Source organism: Pteropus alecto, unplaced genomic scaffold (assembly GCF_000325575.1).
Source record: "Pteropus alecto unplaced genomic scaffold, ASM32557v1 scaffold40, whole genome shotgun sequence".
NCBI classification, from domain to species: domain Eukaryota; kingdom Metazoa; phylum Chordata; class Mammalia; order Chiroptera; family Pteropodidae; genus Pteropus; species Pteropus alecto.
The window spans coordinates 21,172,284-21,189,194 of NW_006431919.1; the positions used below are offsets into that span (position 1 = coordinate 21,172,284).

At 64.4% G+C, this 16,911-nt stretch overlaps 1 protein-coding gene across 1 annotated transcript in view; it reads right to left on the reverse strand.

The window, feature by feature from the left end:
- SDK1 (sidekick cell adhesion molecule 1) overlaps positions 1–16,911 on the reverse strand; it is a 398,446-nt gene that overhangs the window by 42,577 nt on the left and 338,958 nt on the right. The window contains exons 42-47 of the mRNA XM_025043174.1: positions 16,690–16,876; positions 14,654–14,791; positions 9,546–9,707; positions 8,878–9,003; positions 2,703–2,867; positions 1,319–1,456 (exon numbers count right to left, since the gene is read on the reverse strand). Of these exons, the coding sequence (XP_024898942.1) occupies positions 1,319–1,456; positions 2,703–2,867; positions 8,878–9,003; positions 9,546–9,707; positions 14,654–14,791; positions 16,690–16,876 (916 nt within the window). The remainder of the gene's footprint in view (positions 1–1,318; positions 1,457–2,702; positions 2,868–8,877; positions 9,004–9,545; positions 9,708–14,653; positions 14,792–16,689; positions 16,877–16,911) is intronic.

Consider the following 16,911-nt stretch of genomic DNA (forward strand, 5'->3'; position numbering starts at 1 on the left):
ACGGCTGCCCTGCCTTTTCGGGGCTGCCCTCCAGATGGGGAGGGGGATGAGAGGCGGGGAGGGCCCCTGGGCAGACACAGGGTTCTGTGAGAGCAGTAACTCAGGGAGACGATGTGCCAGTCATACGCTGTAAATCCCACGGGAATAAAATCTGATTTAGGAACACTTGTTAGAAGTGAATTTACACAGAAAAAGTAAATCCTTTCTTGGAGGGATGAAGCGCTTAATGCTACGAAGTGAGTGGTGAGGCAGGGCCTGGAGTTATTAACCCTTTCGGCCCCTGGCGATGGAGCCGGCAGCTGGCCCCCTGCGGGCCCAGAGGGCTAACAGGGCAGCTCGAGGGGGCGCTTGTCTGCAGGCGAGCCTCGCCTCGGAGCAGCCTGCCTAGGACAGATGAGCTGGTAGGAGATGGGGAGGTGGCTTCAGACAGGTCCTGGGCTGTGGCCCCGGTGGCCCCGGGGGACTGCCACGTCCCGGCCCCAGCCACAGCTGTGGGACGCTGCTGCCTGGGATAGAGAGGCCACGCTGGGCGCAGCTACGTTCTGGTCGTGGGAGGGAGTGGTCTTCTGTTAACCGTGACAAGTCTTTAAACACCGAGGGGATGAAGCGCGTGAAGCGTCCTGATCTTAAGTGCCTGCAGTGGCGTTTCAGCCCCGAGGGCCCCCCAGGCACCCTCTCTGCTCAGGCGTCTCCACCGAGAGGCGACACTGTCCTGTGTTCCAGAAACATCCGTTCCTGACCTTCCTACAAATGGAGTCGTGCCGTGGGGGGCTCTTTGGTGGCTGGCTTTGCCCCATGTCCCTCTGTCCCTTCCTCTAAGGACAGACACCCGCCCAGCAGCAAACCCCACAGAGCAGCCCTATGCGCCACGTCTGGAGCGCGTGCTGGGGGTGCAGGGGTGGCCCAGCCCCCGGGGGGCTCAGAGCTGGGCCGCGGGCCGTGCGGCAAGGGCCAGACATGGCCTGTGAGACAGGCGGGGCCACCGCCATGTTTCCTTGACTCCTGCGAGCCACGCCCAAATCCAAGCTGTCCCTGGCCATCGCCGTCGCGGTGCTGAGTGCCGCGACATGTCACCTGTTCATGTCACCTGTTCGATGCTCACACTTCCTAATCGGATTCTAAACCATGACTGCAGCTGAGCGAGGGTCGAGCAAGGGGTCAGAGTCAGGCCCCAGGACCTGGCCCACGCGGGCGGGGGTGGGCGGGGGCGGCGCCTGCTCGAGGGGCCGGGCGCACCCATCTCATCGCCTGAGGCCCGTGGCAGGGCGGCGTGGGCGGGCAGGGGGAGTGGGGAGAAGGGCCGGGCGCACGGTCACACCTGTGCTGCAGCTCCTGTACTTCCTGTTCTGCCCGTGCAGGACCAGGGCGAACGCCACCAGCAGCAGGACGACGAGGCTGGACAGCGCCATCACCAGGAGGAACCACCACTCCTCGTAGAACGGGGTGTCCACTTGAGCTGAGGGCAGATTCGGACACACAGTGAGCTTGGTGCACACCCCACGTTCAGCCGACCGCCCATCACCCGGGTCACAGGGAGGTGGAACGCTGTCTGGTCTGGGGGCCCGACCCCCCGGCAGGAAGGAAGTGCGCCCTCTGCCACCCGCTCGGGGACCAGACCCAAGGCCTCTCGGCCCCGGCCACCCCCGACCAGGGACTTCGCTGTCCCAGCGCTTGGCTCGACCTCGTTGTCAGCACGGCCCTCCGTGCCCCTGTCTGCCAGCCTCAGCCGCTTACAAACGCCGTCTGGGTTAGCGGGGGACGAAAGTGCCCCGATGTCCTCTCTCCCCAGGCTTCCCCCCCAAGTCCCGCGCCTTCTCCGTCCCCACTGCCATCTGCCTGGGGCCCTCGGCCGCCCCGCCAGCCAGCACGACCACTTTCCGATCAAACCGATTCTTCATGTCGCACCAGAGTACTGGCTCCAGGATGGACACTAGTGGCCCCACAGCCTTCAGCACCCGGCGTGAGCTATGGGGACAGCCCACGGCCACCAGGCCCTCTGAGCTGACCCCTGCTCACACCCCACGCTCGGCCCCACCCCCTGCAGACACCCCTGGCACAGGTGCCCGCTGGGTGTGCCTGTCCGGCGGGCAGCCTCCCACACACCAGGGCCCTGCGAGCTGGGGCTGCGTTTTATTTACTTCGAGTGGGACGGGCCCCATTTTTAGACGTTTCTTTTGAGAGATGAATAGACAAGGTTGCATTTAAAAGTTGCTTTGAAAGAAAACACTTTTTTCTCATGTTTTATTCTGTCTACTAAGAGCAGAAAAATGAAAATTATTTCTTGGAAGGTGCCAGGGGGCCCTGGGTTCCCACCCGGTACGTCCCACGTGCCTCCTGCAGCGGGGCTGGCCGGGGCATCGGGCACCGGACGAGCAGGAAGCCTGTCATGGTGGGGCCCAGAGCCACCACCCACAGCAAACGCGTCTCCCTGCCACCAACTACCCCACTGGGCGACGGAAGTGGGTGCCTACCGGGGGATCCTCAGGAGGTGGCAGCGTTCTGAACCCACGGGCCAGTTTTCAGGCCGTCACACCCTACGACCCCGGGGGCGTGACATGACCCATCTTTTGTTCCCAGTGGGAGCACAGGCCTTGCTGGTGAGCCCGCAGGCAGCACGGCGCTGTCCCCTTCCTTCCCACGGTGGCGCCATGCCATCCCGCCCCCCTCGCCCCCCCACGAGGAGCTTTCCCAGAGGCCCCTACCTGACACGGCCGTGGAGGGGCTGCTGGGCTCCCCGTAGCCCACCTGGTTCACGGCCAGCACCCGGAACTCGTAGGTCACTCCCGGCCTGAGCCTATCCAGGCCGATGGTGTAGGACGTGGCGCCCCGTGGGATGTCCTTCACGAACGTGTCCCACAGGCCTTCGTCTGTGAGAGGCATGAAGCGAGAGCAGACGTGAGGGCTGCCTGTCCCCCGGGAGGCCCCTGCCCTGCGGCCGGCTCGCGGCCCCCTGGCCGAGGGCAGTGAAGTGAGCGTCAGCGGCTGGGTGAGGTGCCCAGGGCTGGGGACTCTACCATGGCTGCAAAGTGGGGGGCGGTGGCATTTTCCAGAACATTCTGCTGGGGGATTCCAGGCCCTCCCCTCCACTCCCCACTCTCCACTCAGATCTCATCTCTGATTTAAGACAGAGGGCTCCCTCCGGGCTTGCTGACGTCACTGCCCGCTGGGTGCATCCGGCCACTAACCGTATGTCTCACTCAGGGACCGACCCCGGCCGCCCACTGGCCCCCCCATGGGGCCCCTGCACAGTGGCCGCGGCCCTGAGCTCGAGTGCTCACTGTGTCCCGCCCGCATGCTAGCTGGGAACGAGGGCGGCCATGGCTTCTCTGCAGAGCCTGGGCCGGTTCCCTCCGCGCTCCAGCTCCTTGAAGCCACGCCCTGTGGCAGCAAAGATGCCGGCGGCCACTGGTGTGGGGCTGCCGGGACCGTGAGGTCTGCCGTGCCTGGTCGACCCCGCCAGGGCCGCGGTCCCTCACCCCCAGGGTGCTGCCTGCAGCGCCCAGACCCAGCTCGCTGGCTGCTGCCTGCACCTGGGTGCGTCCTGTGTGGGGCAGCTGCAGCCCACCTGCCCCAAGGCCGGTGTGTTGTTCAACCTGTGCCCAGGTGCTACCAAGTACAAGCGCAAACTAGAAACACACGGTGAAGTGGAACAGGTACTGGCAGCCCGTGCTCAAAGCGGCATTTGTCACAGGAGCCAGAAGGCGGGAGCCGCCCAGATGTGCGCGGAAGGACGGATGACAGACAGCGAGGCAGGTGGCCGACACCCGCTCCCACAAGGCTGCACGTCGAGGACCGTGTGCCGAGCGAAACGAGCCAGGCACGAAAGACAAATGCTGTGTGATTCCGCTTACGTGAGGGTCGAGGGGTCCCAGTCGCAGAGACGGTGGAGGGGAGGGTGCCGGGGCTGGGGGAGGAAGAAGGCCAGAAAGTTCCGGAGACCACAGGGCGGATTTACTTACTGCCACGGAACCGCGCCCGTAAAAATGGTGAAATGGTCCATTTCACGTTCTGCATGTTTCACCATGGTAAAAATACACACTTAATTTGCTTAAACCCTGACGTACAAGGAGACTCTGAAATTGAAACCAAAGCCAGAAAATTGGCGTGCCGGGAACAGAAGAGGCAAGTGGGTCCGGGCGTGAGCGCCCAGCGACAGGGCCGAGGGCCCGTGGGCGGCAGCGCCCGTCATCGAGACCCTCAGGGTAGCACGGTGTCCTGACTGAAGGACGGGGCCTGGAGCTAGACAGCCTGGTGCACGGCCCGCCCTCTCCCCGCACTGGCCGTGTGACCTCGGGCAGAGCACGCGACCTCTCTGTGCCCCCTCTGCGCACTGGAGCTCGCGAACGCGTCTACACCCCAGTTCCCTGTGCGGATTGAACGAGTTAGCTTTTATAAAGTACTAGGACACTGCTGTCCACGCAGCCAGCCTACGCTGCGTGAGCGTCTGTAAAATCAAATGTAAACCAAACCCTAAGGGGGTCGTTGGTAAAAGCGGCAGAAAGAATCCCAGGAGGATCATTCGACGCAGCGACCCTCTGTGAGTTACGCCTTCCTGTCCAGGCGCAGGTATGTGGTCTCGTCTACAGAGCGGGGAGGGCCTCGGGGGCCCGGGCACGACCGGACATGCGCGCACGCGGAGCTGACGGTCCCCGGGGCGGAGGGCGGACGGGAAAGCAACCTCACCACACACCTGGAAACAACGGCCACGCTCCAGTGGATCAGCCCGAGAGCAAACAGAGGAAACTGCTCGTGTGTAAGTCCGCGTTCGCACAGGACTTAGAGTGCGCGGCGACGGGCTCTGCAGTGTAGGGTCACCGGCTGACGAGAGGACGGATGCGAGTGACGTTTCAAAGGCACGCGTCTGAGGTCATTCATTTCTAAGTACCCACGTTTACATCCGTTTCTCACCAAGACACTCACTACCACCACCGATGTCGAAGTGGCAAGCTGAGCTTAGGCCTCTTTTCCTCTTAAAATTTTGAGGGTTATGCGTGTGGCTTCCACTCAGCGTTTGGCAGAGGGCACGTTTTCTCTGCACACGCCACTCCGTCGGCCTCAGGGCCTGGCGGCCCCTTCTCCTCACCAATTCATCCTCACTTTCCTTCCCCAGTACCTCGGTGTCAGACCCCGCTCCGCCCATTAGGGCATCAGGTGGGACTTCGGTTCTCGGCGAGCTGTTTGTGGTCTATGGCGGGCGGGGATGGAGGAGAATCGACAAGGTCACGGTTCCGGACTCATCTTTGGAGGCCAACCTTGACCCACTCCCACAGTCCAGGGAGACGCGGCTGCCTCCGCCACCGGGCTCCAGCGCGCCCCTCTGCACGCCCACCTGTGTCTCCACAGCCCCCGCCCTCGAGTTCCCAAGAGTTCAACATGTACCTGCAGACGCAATGGTGTCCCCTCCCTCCCCATCCTTCTCTGCATCCCCGGCCTCCGCGGGGCCCTGCGGGCTTCCGGAACCAGTAACCCGGGCATCTCATGTCGCCCTCCGTGAGCACGTGGCTGTCCTAGGAGCTCTCGGCGCCGGATGCGTCGTGCGGTGTTCTCCCCCTAAAAACAGCAAGAAGCGCAGGCCCCTCACACGGGACGCGGCTCGACGGCGTTGGGATTCAGGGAGGAAGAGTGTGAGGGCCGCGCGCCGACCGCTGGGCGTTCCCACGCCCGGACAGCCTGCCGCGTGGCCGCTTCGGGACTGCCGTCCTGCTGCCCGAGCACGAGAGTCCCGTCCCCGTCCTCGGCCGGGCCCGGAAGGCCCCGTTTTATTTTGCGCACTCTGTCACCGCGCCAGGAATTGTGCGCATTTTTCACAAAAACGTTTTAAAATATTGAAACAGCATCTCGGCCCGGACGACGTACTTAGCAATCCATTCACGCTGAGCGGCTTCCTTCTGAATTAGCATTTTTATTCGGCTTAATTCTTTTTTTCCAAAATGAGCACACTCAGCATTTCAGTCCTCGCTTACGATTCCCTGGACTATTTCTCCACCCTGACGTTTACGCCGCGGCCGTGACTCTGACGGGGCGAGGAAAACCTGCCCGTCTTCGAAGAGCCCACTTCGCTCTCCGCGGGTCGTTCTTCTCGTTCGTACTGTGCCGTCAAATATCAAGGAAGTCAGTGCTCGAGAAAGGGAGCTCCACGGATTAGGGGGCAGGAGTAACCCCGCGGAGCTATTAGGCATAACGAGGTTCGCGTGACTGATTTTCTGGGCAACAGGACAATCCCCCGGGCCTGGGTTTCCTCAGTCGGCGCCTGAGGACAGCGGCCCCTGTGTTTTGAAAGGCGGTTCAGGGACCGACTCAGCCAGCTGTCCAGCCCCAGGTGAGGCTCAGCCCCCCGGAAGCTCAGGGGACCCCGGTCCTTCCCCGCTTAGGGGGTGCCTGCGTCACCATGCTGGGAAAACCATGAGTGGCGAAGCCACACCCCGGGGGCCGATGCCCGATGACAGGAATGGCCTTGCTGGCACGAGGGCGTGGCCCTCCTTGTGACGTCATGGCGGAGGCTGGCGCCCAAATCAGGCCTGTCTGCGGGGCCCGCCCCCATTCTTAGACACCTGAGAGAACCCCACGGGGATTCTCTTCACTGAAACTGTGGGAAAAACCCCACCTGAGAGGTGAGAGGGTGGGCGAGCCCGAGAAACACAGGTTGCAAGGTATTTCCAAGTCGGTCACAGCCCGGTCACACCCCTGCGACCCCGCCTGCCTCGGGAGGGGCGCCCAGTGAGAACCTGCGGGCCAGGGCCGGCTCCCCGCCGCTCCCCGCCGGCTGGCTCGTCTTTAAAGCATACAGACTCCGTCTCTCTGCCTTCGAAGTAGAAGGAAGCGCCTCCGTCGAGGATCCTTGAGGAGAGCGGTCTTCTCCAGTCCCAGCAGGTCTTTCCGGCCCAGACGTGCTGGTTTCCACCTTTTCCCTCAACGGAAACCAGTCGGTTGGGGACGCCGGTGAGCACGGGGAGGTGTCTGCCTCCCGCCGTGCCAGAGCTGCGGGGCCGTGCGTTTCCTCCGTCCTCGCTGAGCCCCTGGCTCTCTGCAGGATGTGGAGGAGAGTCGCGGGCGTAGCCTCACCCCGGGGCGGCTCCGGACAGCCCGGGACAGCAGGACTCCGCGGACGCCCGCGATTTCACCGTGCCAACGACGGCGAACGACCTCGTGGACCGTCTGCCGCAGGCGGAACGTGTTCGGACGCAGCTGTTTCTGCTGCTGACAGGTTCCCAGGTTCGGCACCTGCTTTCGCGTGTCCCCCAAATCCACATGTTCCAGGCCTAATCCCCAACATCTTAGGGTGAGGCTTTATTTGGAAAAAGGCTCTTTGTAGGTCATCGAGTTAAGACAAGGTCCCTGAGAAGGGCCCTAGTCGATGACGACCAGTGTCCTTACTCAAAGGGCAGGACGCCACGCCACAAGGAAGGCAGCTGGGTCGTGCCGTCACAAGCCGAGGCACCCCGAGGCCGCCCAGCGACGCGCAGAAGCTGGGAGAGGCTGGGCAGACCCCGCCCGGCCTCAGAAGGAACCATCCCTGCCCAAGCCCATCCCCAGACGTCGGCCGCCAAGCCTGGGACAATAACTCCTATCACCTGAGCCGTCCAGTGTGAGGTGCTGGGTCACAGCCTGGCAAACGACACAGCTGTGTTTATCAGGGAAGGAAGTGCTGAACTTCAGGAAGACGTTAGTGAAGATAAAATGTGTTTCTTCCTGAGTTCACGGTCTGCAGGGTCCTCCCATGAGCCCCCTGGTGAAGTTAGCAGAGCGAGCGGTGTACCCCACGTTCTCCAGGCTGCCCGCCACAGTCGGTGTTATCAGCACGCACTCGGCTGGCTATCCTGGGAGCCATCTGCTTTCAGGGGTATGGGGGAACCCAGTGACCACTGCGGCCTCTGCCAAGCCCAGGCCAGTCACTGACCTGCGACCCTGTTTTCGGAACAGGCCGAGTGCCTGGTCAGCAGAAACCCTCAGGCTGGCGAGCTGACTTTGAGAACTGGAGCCAAAGGATTTTTCATATCGCCTTTCAATAGAAAGTTTCTTCTGATCCTACGTACTAGGCTTCTCCTTAGAAGTTTCTAGAAGGCACTTATAACGGGCGCTCTCTCAGCGGTCTCTGGTGGGGGAGGGGCGCCTGGCACAGTGGCGTGCGCAGCGTCGGGACCCTCCTCTCTGCCGGGTGCTGTCTTCAAGCAGCGGCCCACGGTGGCCTCGAGTGCCACTGTCCTTTGGGTGGCGGGGTCTGCGGATCTGCCTCCGGGGCGCGTCCCCGACACCCTCCACGGGCTGTGCAGCCACACGGAGGTCACAGCGGCTACGCCCAGGGCTCTCCGGTCTGCTGCTACCCCCTAGCGTCTAGCGGTCACGCCCGATCCACCCACTGAGGTCGTTTCCCAGTCACCTATGTCCGCAGTTACGGGGCCTGCCGGGAAGGAGGGGGGACCTCGCGAGGTGGGGTGGGTGGGGTGGGGAGCGGATCCGAGACCTTGTCGCAAAGCCCGAGAGATGAGCGGACGATGTGACGTGTCCACCTCTCTGCCACCAGGAAGGCATGGGCCGCTCAGACGTGACCAGGAGGCTTTCCACCAGGAAGCGAAGGCTCAGAACCCCGAGGTGCCCCCCAGAACACCCTGGGGTCTCACTGATGAGTGGAAAATGTCCTCACGTGTCCCCGAGTGCCCACGCACACGGACCTGGGCAGGGCGGCCATCCTCCCTGGGAGGCGTGACGTGGCCGGACGTCACAGCCGTGGTCACGGAGACGAGGGGGGGCCCGGTGGGGAAGGTCCCTCTCACTCCGCAAGACACCCCGGCCCGGGTCGCTGGGGAGCTGCTGGGAGCTCTGGCCCTGGGATTACACACTACCCTCCCCGGGGACACCGCTCCCGCCCGCCACCCTTACCTGAGGGCCTGCCCTCGATGACGTAGCCCGTGGTGGGCGCCCGGCCGGTGTGCCCCTCGCTCCACCGCAGCGTCAGCTCGGAGGCGGACTTGGTGACCGCCACGTCTCTCGGGGGACCGGGGGAGCCTGTGGGATGAGACGGGGAGGAGGGCGGATCGGGGCCGCTCTCTCTGGGCAGGCGGCTCCCCCTCGCACGTGGCCTGCTCTGAAGTGGGGGCTGACGGGAACTCAGAGACGACACACGCCCAGTGCCCGGTGCTGTGCCCCCACCCTCCGCCCATGGCACGGCCTGCCTTCGCCGCCCCCGGGTCAGCGACCACTTTTAAGGCCAAGACAGTTTACGTGGGAAGCTGCGTGCTGCTCCTCATGACAGTGAAAATAAATTTTCCTATGCATCTTATTTGAAACATCAAATTCACTTATTTCTTCTAATTTTTTTTTTTTCTTCAGAAAACAAACCAAAACTCTCCACACCTAACACCTACGGGTTCGCTCCGCAGGTCTGACCAGCCCTGCGGGGTCCCCACCCACGCAGGCCTTTGTGACACCCGTGCTGCCCAGCCGTCCCACGTCCGTGCCGGCTCCGGGCCAGCTGGCAGCGCGTCCCGGAGTGTGGACAGTCCCTAAACGGTGCCGCGAGGCGGTGGGCCCAAGCGGGGGCCACTTACCCTCGTCAGGCCCAGCGGTGACGTTGGCCTGCAGCTCGGGCCCGTAGGTGACGGTTCGAGCTTGGACGCGGAAGGAGTAGGTCACGCCTCTGGTGAGGTCCCGCACCTTCAGCCAGCGCCGCCAGTTCCCCTTCACGTCCACGGTCACCACCTTGCTCACCCCTAGACCCGCAGGGCAGAGACGGGGCCGTGAGGGAGCTGCCCGTGCTCGCTCAGGAAGCGCGTCTCACAGTTCGGAGGCGCTTCGGTGGTGGCCGTAGCCAATCCTCAGCGCAGACAAGTGTGATTAGGGTTTGAGCTTGATACGTGGGCCCCGACAACGGGAGGCACCACGCCTGGCAACAGGACGGACAGGCGGCCACGGGTCACTGTTGACACGGGAGGGACAGGGCCCGGGCTGTGGGCGCTGCGTGGAGGCCGCGTCCCCGTGCCCAGGTGGGCCTCCCGACGACATTCTGGAGGGGTCCCTCCCACTGGGCTCTGAAGTGCCTGTGTCACCGGTACAGGTGACCGCCAGCTTCCTGGCCGGGTCACGGGGAGAACACGGCCCACGACGTGGGGTCACCTGCCTGGGAGTTAAATGTGGGCTCCCCCCAGGAGGGTCCCCGGCCTGACTGGTCGCCAGCACCTCGCGCCACCTCATCGGTGGGCCTGAGGCGCCGCCGGGAGCCGTGACAACACAGACGACAGCAAGGGTGTCGCGGCTTCTGCCGGGAATAATTAGAAAGTTGTGACTTAACGTTTCGAGAGGAGCATAGACGCTGAAAATTACACAAATGCGGCATTTTCCAGAGGAAAATGGGAAAATGGAGCTCTTTGGTTAAACACATTAGAAAACGGTGCATCTTAAAAAGAGCTCCATGAGCGCTGGACGGCGGCTTCGCAGCGCTCCCATGGCCGGCGGCCGCGTCCCGGACGTCCTCGTCCTCGTGGGGACGGCTCCCACGGAGGAGCGGTGCCTGGAGCGCAGAGCTGTCCTCGGTCCGGCCACGTGCGGGGTCGGCGCCCGCGGGTCCCCGGTGCTGAGGTGCCTCCCCCTCAGTCCCAGCGCAGCCCTGACCTCAGAAGAGCCTGAGTGTGTCCTCGCCCGCGGTGGCCCCGCCCGCCACCAGCCTGCGGCCTCCGAGCTGCCTCCGCGCGGTGCCCGTGTCCACGTCACGCCTTGTACGAGACGCCGATCCAGCCACGTCGTTCTAAGGTACTTTGGGGCAGTACTGACTGCTTTTGAGGGACCCCTAAATCTGGGTTCTTCTGTAGAGAAACGGCCATTTCTGCCTGGAGAGCCTGACCCTCGCCTCGCCTCGCTCCAGAAGGGGTTTCCCGGACGCTGACGGGCGCGCGTCGGGTCCCGCTGGGGAGCCAGCTGTTCTGGATAGCAGCCTCTTTTTGGGGGGAAAGAAAGGCCTTGCTTTTCCCAGGGCAGAAACAAACTCATGTACAGATTTTGTGCATTTTATCCCATGAGGAGGTAGAGCTGGGCTGGCCTCCCCGACTCAATTATGTCAGAATCTTATTTATTTAGTCAATTTGTGAACCGTGCCCTGCACTACAAAGCCTCAGGGTGCGATCACATAAAATACTACAGTTTAAAACGTTTTAAAAAACATAAAAATAACTCTGCCATAATATTGGATTTCCACGAATGTGGCTCAGCGCGGCATGAGGCTCGGTGCTGGGTGTGTGTGTGTTGGCGGGGGGCTCGGTGCTCCCCTTGGACCAGGAGCTGGCCTCTGGTCACACACGGGAGGAGCCAGGCTGTGTCCTGTGGGGACTGCGGGGCCCTCTGGCCCTGCTCGATGCTGCCATGTCCGTTCCCGCCCTGGACTGGAGTCGGCAGGTGTCCCTCCTCTGCCCACACCTGGGTGAGGAGCCACTTGTGGGTGACATCACTGTTGTACAAGTGTTTTTTTTTAAGTCTTCACCATACACACGCCTCCATCTGTCTGACCATATGCATCGTGTCTTCGGCAATCTTCACAGAAGAACCAGTGTCACTATGAGAGTTAACGCAGCTCTGTCCCTAAGTAAAGACGCCCGGTGTGTCCATCACGTTTGCTGTCACGTTCTGGGACTCTCTGGGGTGCGTGGATGCCCTCAGGGTTAGACGCTCGTGGCTCCCTGCTGCAGATCAGGCAGTGACCGGGTGGGGCTGGGTCTTCCCAGGAGACCCCCACTCAGGGGCCCGGCCCCCGCTGGGTGAGGAGGGGCTGGGCCTCTGGGGACAGACAGACGGGGGTGTGGAGACAGCTCAGCCAGGGCTGGACAGGCCGCCGGACCTATCCCTGCTCCCCTTCCACAGCTCACTGCCAAAACCAGGACACCCGGGCTGAAGGCCAGGCCCCTCCACAGACGGAGACGATGCTGGTGATGTGACAGACCGTGTTGTTACTCGTGAAAGACACGAAGACGGCTGTGGCTGAAGCGACTCCACCAGCTGTCACGTGACAGAGTGGCCGCAGCCTGGACTGCTGCTGCCGCTGCCTCTGCGCCAGCCACCGGCACGTTCGGCTGCAGGGACACAGGTCCTCCCCGTGACGTGGCTCTGTCCAGACCACCTGGTCAGAGCCCGCCCCTCTCCGGGGCTCTCGGACTCCGGGCCCTGGGCAGACGTCTTGAGGGCTCCGAGCCCGACGAGTCTGTGTCACGATGAGGGTAAACCCGGCCCTGTGTCGGGGCTGCGGCCGGGGCTTGGGCAGATCGCCTGGCTTGGGGTGAGTGCTAGGTGAACGCTGCCTGCCCGTCAGCAAGCCTGGGGGACCCTGTCTGTGGGGGTCGACATGGGCAGCGCACGACGAGCCGAGACTAAAACGGAACCTCCGAATGGAGCCAACATGGCTGTGACATGAACACGTGGCCACCCTCTTGGCTACCCTCCTGGGAGGAGAGGCAGGGGGCGTGGGGAGCCGCTGCACGAGCCCGTGGGGTTCAGGGGGACCGTGTGCAGAGCAGGGGCGTCATGGGGCCCACCCAGGCCCCAGTGCCTGCCCCCGGGAAGATCACGGTGACGGTCCTGCCTGAAGAGCAAGTCCCTTCTGCCGACACGGGAGCACCAGCCAGGCCACAGGCCCAGAGGAGCAGGCGGAGCTTCCGGAGGGCTTTGCCCCGCGAGCCCGCGGCAGCCGAGTCCGGCCAGCGGAGGAAGTCGCACACTCGAGGAGGTGCAGGTGCTCACCGCCGGTGACGAGGAGGGACCAGGGCTCGTGGCCACCCTCTCTCACTGAACGGCGCTGGTGGGCTGCTCTCCTTGAACCGGCGTCAGGAATCCAGCCTCGTGGGTCCCGCGTGTGCCTGCGTGCGTGCGTGCGTGCGTGCGTGCGTGCAAGGAACGGCCGAGCAGCTCACGGCCCTTCTCACTGCTGCATGAGCGGGAGCGGCGCATGTCCCCTCTGGGCCACTCCCGGCCTTCTCCCCGCCGTGCCCCGGCCGCCCGGGCCCCAGACTGGAGCTCGGTCCTGCAGAGAATGCGCAGCGTGAGAATGTGCAGCGTGTGGCCGGGCTAACTCAGGGCCGTGCCGGGCCCTCCTGCCGCTTACAAGCCAGGTCCCCGTGTCGCCTGCACTGCCCACCGACGTCCGCGACGCTTCCCCCCTCACGGCGTCACCCCTCCGGAGCGGATGGCACGGAGGCGCTGGGCCGCGGTGTGCCGAAGCATCTGCTCCCCTCACACTTCGCCGGATGACAGCGAACCTTACGGTCAGCGGCCTCTCAGATCTGACGGAACGAAACCCAGAGCCGGCGTGCGTTTCCTCGAGTCCGGTCCTTGCTTCCCTTGGACGCACTTCTTTTAAAAGGAAACTTTCGTCACGGCTTTAAACGGCGAGCCGGCCCTTCTACACGTTCGCCCCTGGCTGCTCGACGCCTGTGTTTTTCACAGGCTGTCCGTGCCTGCGACCTGGGGACCTGCCCGGGCTCGACCCCATTCTCCGGCACCACAGAGCTCGGCCCACCGCGAGCCCCCGGCCAGCACGTCGCGGGGCGAGGGGAGCGGAGAGGGGGACGTGTAAGAAATCGACACAGCACCAGCGACGGCGGGTCGCTGCCACGTGCCCCCGGCACCCACGGGCCTCCGTCCGCCCGGGCCTCCGGGGACGCCGCCACCCCCCCGAAGCGCCCCGCGGTCCACGCCCTGGTTCCGTCGCTGCCCATTTTCAGGCCTCTGTCGTTTCTCCTCTCAGGCTTCTTCACGTTGAAACACGTGCCCTGCTCTCGGAGCGCCTGCGATTCTGATCGATCCCGTGAAGTTCGCAGCTAATCGATGCCCCCTCTTTACCTCCCACGGCATTCGACTGAGGTGTTTGGCTGGGGGGACCTGGGGGCACATCACTCGGACCCTGTCACTCGGCTCCCACCGGGGCCCGGCGTGACACGGCCCTGCCTGCAGCAGGAAGGCGCCCCGCACGACCCTCGCTCGTCCAGCTCGTCCAGCTCCGGCCGGGGAGGACGCCGAGCCCCGCCCCGCTCAGGGCCTCTGCGGGAGCCAGGCTCGCGGGAGGCTCTTCCCCGGGACTTGTGTGTGCCCGGGCCCTCCCTGTCACTCAGGCGTCCCTGTGCCCCACGCTCTGCTCCCTGCTCTGTGCTCAGCACGCCGCTCACTCTGACGCTGTGTCCAACCGTGTGCTGCTCCTCACGGGCGAGGGAAGGGAGGGTCCGGACCTTGACGAACGAGTCGGTTAAGGCTGCTGCTGTCCTGCGCTCACAGACCCCAGCACCCAGACTGGCGCGTGGCACACAGCAGGTGCTCAATGACCACTCGTGGGCGAGTGGCTGAACGAGGGGTGGCAGCAGGGATGTGCCTGAGCGCAGCGGGCCATCGGCGCCTCCCCCAGGATGCCATGCACCTGATCGGCCCGTGCTGCCCTCTGTGGTCCCACTCAGGGTCCCGAGGTGGCCCCGTCGGCACCCACAAGTACCGAAGTCTCAGGGGGAACAGAAGAGGGTCATGGGAATTAAAGAGACTGGGTCAAGGGGTGTACACGTCCCAGGCCCCTAGACGCTGTGCTGGGATCGGGATTCAGGCCCAGGCCCTGGCCCAGCTTCCGGCCACCGGACTCCGTGGTCTGTGCAGAGCCGTGCCCTGCGAGGCTGCCCTCCCCCCCGCCGGGCCTCACCTTGGACAGGGGCCAGGGGCTCGTACACCACTCGGTAGCCCTGCAGGATGCCGTTGGCGGCCACCGGCTCCCCCCAGGAAACGTTGAGTGTGGTGGACGTTATTTCTGAGAACGCCAGGAAGCTGGGGGTCCCAGGAGCTGGAGGACAGAACACAAAGAACGTCCACTGAAGCCCTCGCGGGCCATCTGCATACGTGCCTCCGTGAGGAGCAAACGCGTCATTAGAGGCTGTTTTCAACTCGGTAAACGTCTAAGCACCATCTGATGAAAAGGAGAGTTATCGATCATCTCTGAACTCTCCAGGACCAATCAGAAACGCAGGCCTTCCCGAGCAGAGCAGAGGAACACAAAGGCACTCCAGAGACACAGTGACGAAGGCAGGAAAGAGACGGACACAGAAAATGAAAAGCAGTCGCTCCGGTTTCTGGAGCGGGTCGGGGGGGCCCCGGTCCTTACAAGGGGATGGCCCAGTCCTCATGGGGGGGCCCAGTCCTCATGGGGCGGTTTCTGGGGGGCCCCGGTCCTTACAAGGGGATAGCCCAGTCCTCATGGGGGGGCCCAGTCCTCATGGGGGGGCCCCAGCCGTCATAGGGCGGCCACAGTCCTCATGAGGTGGCCCAGCCCTTGTGGGGGACCCCAGTCCTCACGGGGGGCCAGGCCTCACGGTGGGGAGCTGGCTCCCTGATGGCCGAAGGCTCTGCCCACCCATCCTCCCCTCCCCCGTGGGTGTGGCACTCTCAGGGGACGTCCCTCCCAGCCTCGCCTGACAGGCCACGTGGCACTGCCACCTCGGAGTGTCCCGCTTGGCCTGCAGGAAGCGCAGCCGAGGAGCTGTCCTGAGCGGGAGGACGATCGCACACGCGGAGGCCACGCGCCCGCCGGCCCTGCTCGCCCGCCCCGCCCCCGTGGTCTGGGTAAGGCTGGCTCCCCTCGGTGCTCAGGAAGGACCGCTGAACTGGCACCGCGTCCCCCTTTCTGTCCCACCTCCAGTGACCTGCCAGGCCCGCAGCGCCCTGACGCGGCCCCTGCCCCTCCTCTCTGCCCACAGGGCTGCCCACGTCCTTCCACTCAGAGTCCCCACGGCCCGTCTGGGCTGCTGGACGAGGCCCAGAGGAGGTGATCCTTGCAAGCTGGTCACGCTCACCCATGGGAACAGTGACGCTCAGCATCCTATCCCCAGATGAATCACCTCGGGAGGGCGTTAGCTGGCCGGACACGCAACAGGTCAGGTAGCCCTGAATGAGGTGGGCCCTGTCCCTGCTGGCCCCTAACCTCCCTTCTCTGGCCTTAGGCCCCCCAGGACCCACATGGAGCCCCTCGGGCCCCTGGGATCCCGGCCCAGGCCGCCGTCCCTCAGGGCACCTGACAGCTTCATGGCAGGGGCCAGGCCACCAGGAACCCGTGGTGCGCCGGAAGGTGGGTGAGCGCTCGGAACACGCACCACGCCCTGCGTGAGGCACCGAGGCCACGGGCCCCGCCCCCACTGCCAGCACAGCCCGTCCACGCTCTCGGACCTGGCCTGGCCACGTGTCTGAGATGGCTGGAGAGCTGTTTCCCAGGGTGGTCTGTGGCCCCCAAACCCAGGGGAGTGACCGACACTGGCCTGGGCTCAACCGCAAGGAGCTCACGGCCCCAGCTCTGGACTGCGCACACTAGCTGGTGACACGGAGAGGAGGTCCCCGAGGGAGCTGGGACGGGTCACTAGCTGGTGACACGGAGAGGAGGTCCCCGAGGGAGCTGGGACGGGCCTTGCTGGCTGAGCGAGGCCCAGGTGTGGGCGCAAAGCCCTCCACCCCCCACCCGGAGGGCTCCAGGGAGAAGCACGCACGGCTCATGTCCGGCTGGCACGTCTCAGCTAGCTCCGGGACCAGCGAGAGGCCGGGCCCTGGGGACAGCCGTAAAAAAAATCCCCGCTCCCCGCTCCGCCGAGGGCCGGCGTAGGGACGGGCGGAGCAGAGAGCTGTGCCCACGGCGGGAACGGGGGCTGCCCTCCGAGCCATGTGCCGCGAGGCCTGGGAACGGCGAGGGGCTCCTACCAGCCTGATGGGTGCGCCCCTGCTGTGGGTCGCTCCGGGGCCCGTCTCCGGCGGCATTGAAGGCCGAGATGCTGACCAGGTAGCGGGTGTGGCTGGTCAGGTTCTTCAGCTTCACCGTGGTCTCTGGCAGGAACAGGACCTTCATCTTCTCCGTTCCGTTCTGGCCGTCTGCCTCCCGGTAGTAGATCTGTTGGAAGGAGCAGGAGGCTGGTGGTGGCCCGT